This window comes from Oryzias melastigma, linkage group LG22 (assembly GCF_002922805.2).
Source record: "Oryzias melastigma strain HK-1 linkage group LG22, ASM292280v2, whole genome shotgun sequence".
In the NCBI taxonomy this organism is placed as follows: domain Eukaryota; kingdom Metazoa; phylum Chordata; class Actinopteri; order Beloniformes; family Adrianichthyidae; genus Oryzias; species Oryzias melastigma.
The window spans coordinates 2100563-2103724 of NC_050533.1; the positions used below are offsets into that span (position 1 = coordinate 2100563).

The 3162-nt window shown below is 47.5% G+C and overlaps 1 protein-coding gene across 1 annotated transcript; it reads right to left on the minus strand.

The window, feature by feature from the left end:
* ankrd9 (ankyrin repeat domain 9) lies at positions 1-1083 on the minus strand. Its single transcript, XM_024265150.2, has one exon. It carries the CDS (start codon positions 982-984, stop codon positions 157-159), a length of 828 nt encoding a protein of 275 aa, XP_024120918.2. The 5' UTR covers positions 985-1083; the 3' UTR covers positions 1-156.
* Positions 1084-3162: the final 2079 nt, after the last annotated feature.

A 3162-nucleotide genomic window follows, 5' to 3' on the forward strand; every position in this document is an offset into this window, starting at 1 on the left:
CACAGCAGAGCACCGATTTATTTAGACACATTTATTTCATCCTCACAGCAGACGGACGTTTCCCCGCAGGTCCAGCTGCTCCTCTGAGTCCTGCTGATCTACAGTTCAGTCTATTTACATCCTATTTACATGCCGTTTCCATGGCAACTGATGCTGTCACTGCCAGCTGTGCAGCTGCAGAAAGTTCGGCAGCGAGCTGATGGGGTCCAAGCCGGACTGTACCAGACAGCGCAGCGCCTGAAACAGCAAGGGAGGCGGGGCCAGCCCACACAGCCAGGTGAACACCTCATTTCCCAGCAGGCTTTGCCACCGCTGCGGCTCGTCCTGCAGGCAGCGCGGCGGCGACGGGTTGGACAGGAAGAGAAGCAGCAGGTCCAGGCAGCGGTGCGCCTGCTGCCGCTCCGATGCGTCGCAGGAGTCGAGCCGCTGCAGCGCCACGTCCAGCCCTTCGGGCCGGGCCCCCTGAGCCAGCAGCAGCAGCAGGCAGTTGTCCTGCGACAGCTCCACCGCCAGCTGCACCGCAGTCTTTCCTGCGTCGGCCACGTGAGTGCAGCCGCCGCAGCTGTCCAGGTACTGCAGCCGCTCGTCCGCTGAGCAGTCCTTCAGAGTCTCCAGGATCATGTCCAGGATCACCAGGCGGTTGTAGCGCACCGCCATGTTCAGGTGCTGGGCGCTGCTGCCCACACGGCAGCAGAAGCTGCAGCGCGGCGCTCCGAGCGCGCTCACCGAGTACCTGCTGAGTAAGTGGCGTGCGTAGTCCTGGTGGTCATGCACGAGTGTGTAGAGCAGAGCTTCAGACGGCAGGAAGGCCCGAGGGTGTCCGTCGTCCCAGCAGAAGACCTCCATGGTGCGCATGTCCTCCAGCAGCCACACTGGCAGCCGCTCTCGCACAGCACAGTAGAAGGCAAACGCCGTGCGCTCGCAGTGCCGCTGACAGGAAGACGGGGACAGGACGTCCAGCTGGGAGGACAGGCGCCACGGCATCGCTGCACGGAGGAGAAGAACTCCTGAGGAGATTCAGAGACACCTCTGGATCAGAGAAGCCGGTCCTCTCCAGCGGTCAAAGCGACACCCCCAACTGCTCCACGCTCTTATAGCCGTGCCCCCCATCCCCGTCCCCCCCACTCCATGTGTTTGTTTTACTGGCTGGACAGGCTCGGGTGTCCCGCATAGTGAACATAGTGCTCTTCCTGCAGGTCGCCATGACGACAGCAAACGATCAGCTGACGGGAGAGCAGCTGAGTGGGGGACAGATGATCTGATGTGTGTGTGTGGGGGGGGGGGTTTGTATGTGTGTGAGTTTGTGTGTGCTGGTATTTGTGTACTTGATAGGACCACTTATGTAATCACGGATCTTATTGGGGACAGTCTGCGTCGCGGGGACATGTGAGGTCCCTGTGAGGCTGAATCCAGCTTCTGGGCTCCTGGTTGAGCTTTATCTGACATTAACATAACGTTTTCAATTAGGCACCAGCTAATCGTGTGAATCCTAAATAAACATTCACACTATAGTGATTCTTCTGCTCCTTTCTGTACGTTGTTCAGCACGTAAAAACTCAACCATTTTTAACAGTTTCAACATATCAAAACATTCAGCTCGTTCAGGACATCCCTGCTTGTATTCTTGGCATTCATGAACTTAATAGTTTTTGAAATATTGAGCAAAATATGCCCCATGGGAAATAAATGAGAAAGTCTTCACATTTCAAAATTTTAAGTAGATTAACAAACCTTTAAATATATTCATGGGCGATGTTTTCATCTTTTATAGTATTGTTTTAATGTTTATTGTTTGAACCCTGCTAACATTTTGGGCTAATTTGCTATCTACCGGGGGTTTTCAGGCTAATTTAGCATTCGGCTTATATATTAGCAACATGCTAACGTTTTTGGCTAATATGTTATTTACTGAAGTTTTGTGATTCATTTGGACTTTAGCTTCTATATGAGCAAAATGCTCATGTTTTGGACTAATTGCTATCTACAAGGGTTTTTCAGGCTAGTTTAGAGTTTAGCTTATATTTTAGCAACAGGTTAACGTATTTTGGCTAATTTCTTGTTTACTTAGGTGTTTAGGCTAATTCAGACTTTAGCTCCTATTTTAGCAAAATGCTAACGTTTTTGGCTAATTTCTTGTTTACTTTGGTTTCGTGGCTAATTTAGACTTTAGCTTCTATTTAAGTAAAATGCTAACATTTTTTACTAATTTAGTTTAATGTGGAATTTTAGGCTTGTTTGGAATTTGGCTATTATGTAAGCAATGTGCGAGCTTTTTTGGCTAACTTTGAATCTTCTAAGATTTTTTGGCTAATTTGGGGTTTAGCTCAGACTTAAGCAACACACTAATTTTTTTTTAAATTGGCATGTATAAGGAATTTAAAAGCAATTTTACTACAAGTTTTTCAGAAATGTAGGTCAACCTCAGCGCTCTTTCATAGTTCTTTAACAAAAAGTCTTTTAGCAAGTTTAACATTTTGCAAATGGCTTTTGAATTTTCAGCAAAAAACACCTTCAGCGACTATAGTACGTATAATTAGTTTCAGCAAAAAGTATTCACACCAGCATTATTGCAGGTAATGCAACTTTTCTAGTTTAACATACTTTGCTATAATTAAAAAAAGTCACTCAGATTTTCTTTTATAAATGCAAATGACTCTCTGAGGAGAAACGTAAACCCGTGTTCTGGTGTTGTTCCCACCACCTCTGTGTTCTTTGAAAGACCAGTTCCACGGCTGCAGTTGTAGTTTAGACTCTGACGAGCCTCCAGAGGAGAATCAAGAGGAACGGGCAGTAGGACAAGGGGATGCTGCAACTTTGTTATGAACATTACTGACAGAAATCTACCTAACTTAGCCGGTGTGTGCAACTACTGAAGAGATTTGTGATCATCTTAAACGGTCAGTTTGTGTGCCTGTTGTGACGGCATTCGGATCAGGTTTCACCGATTGTCCACAGCATTTTCCTGATGACAGGCTGAGGTCTGCATACCTGTAACCTTGCTTACTGACAAAATCCAGACTCATGGCGGACATTAGAGGAGTTCAAGTGCCACGAAGAGGACGAGGCAACAACTGTGTGTCTACAGTACAAATCCACGAGGCCTCATCTGTTCATGGCCTTCTGTGTTTGTTTTCCTGCCTTTGCAGCAGCATGGACAACATG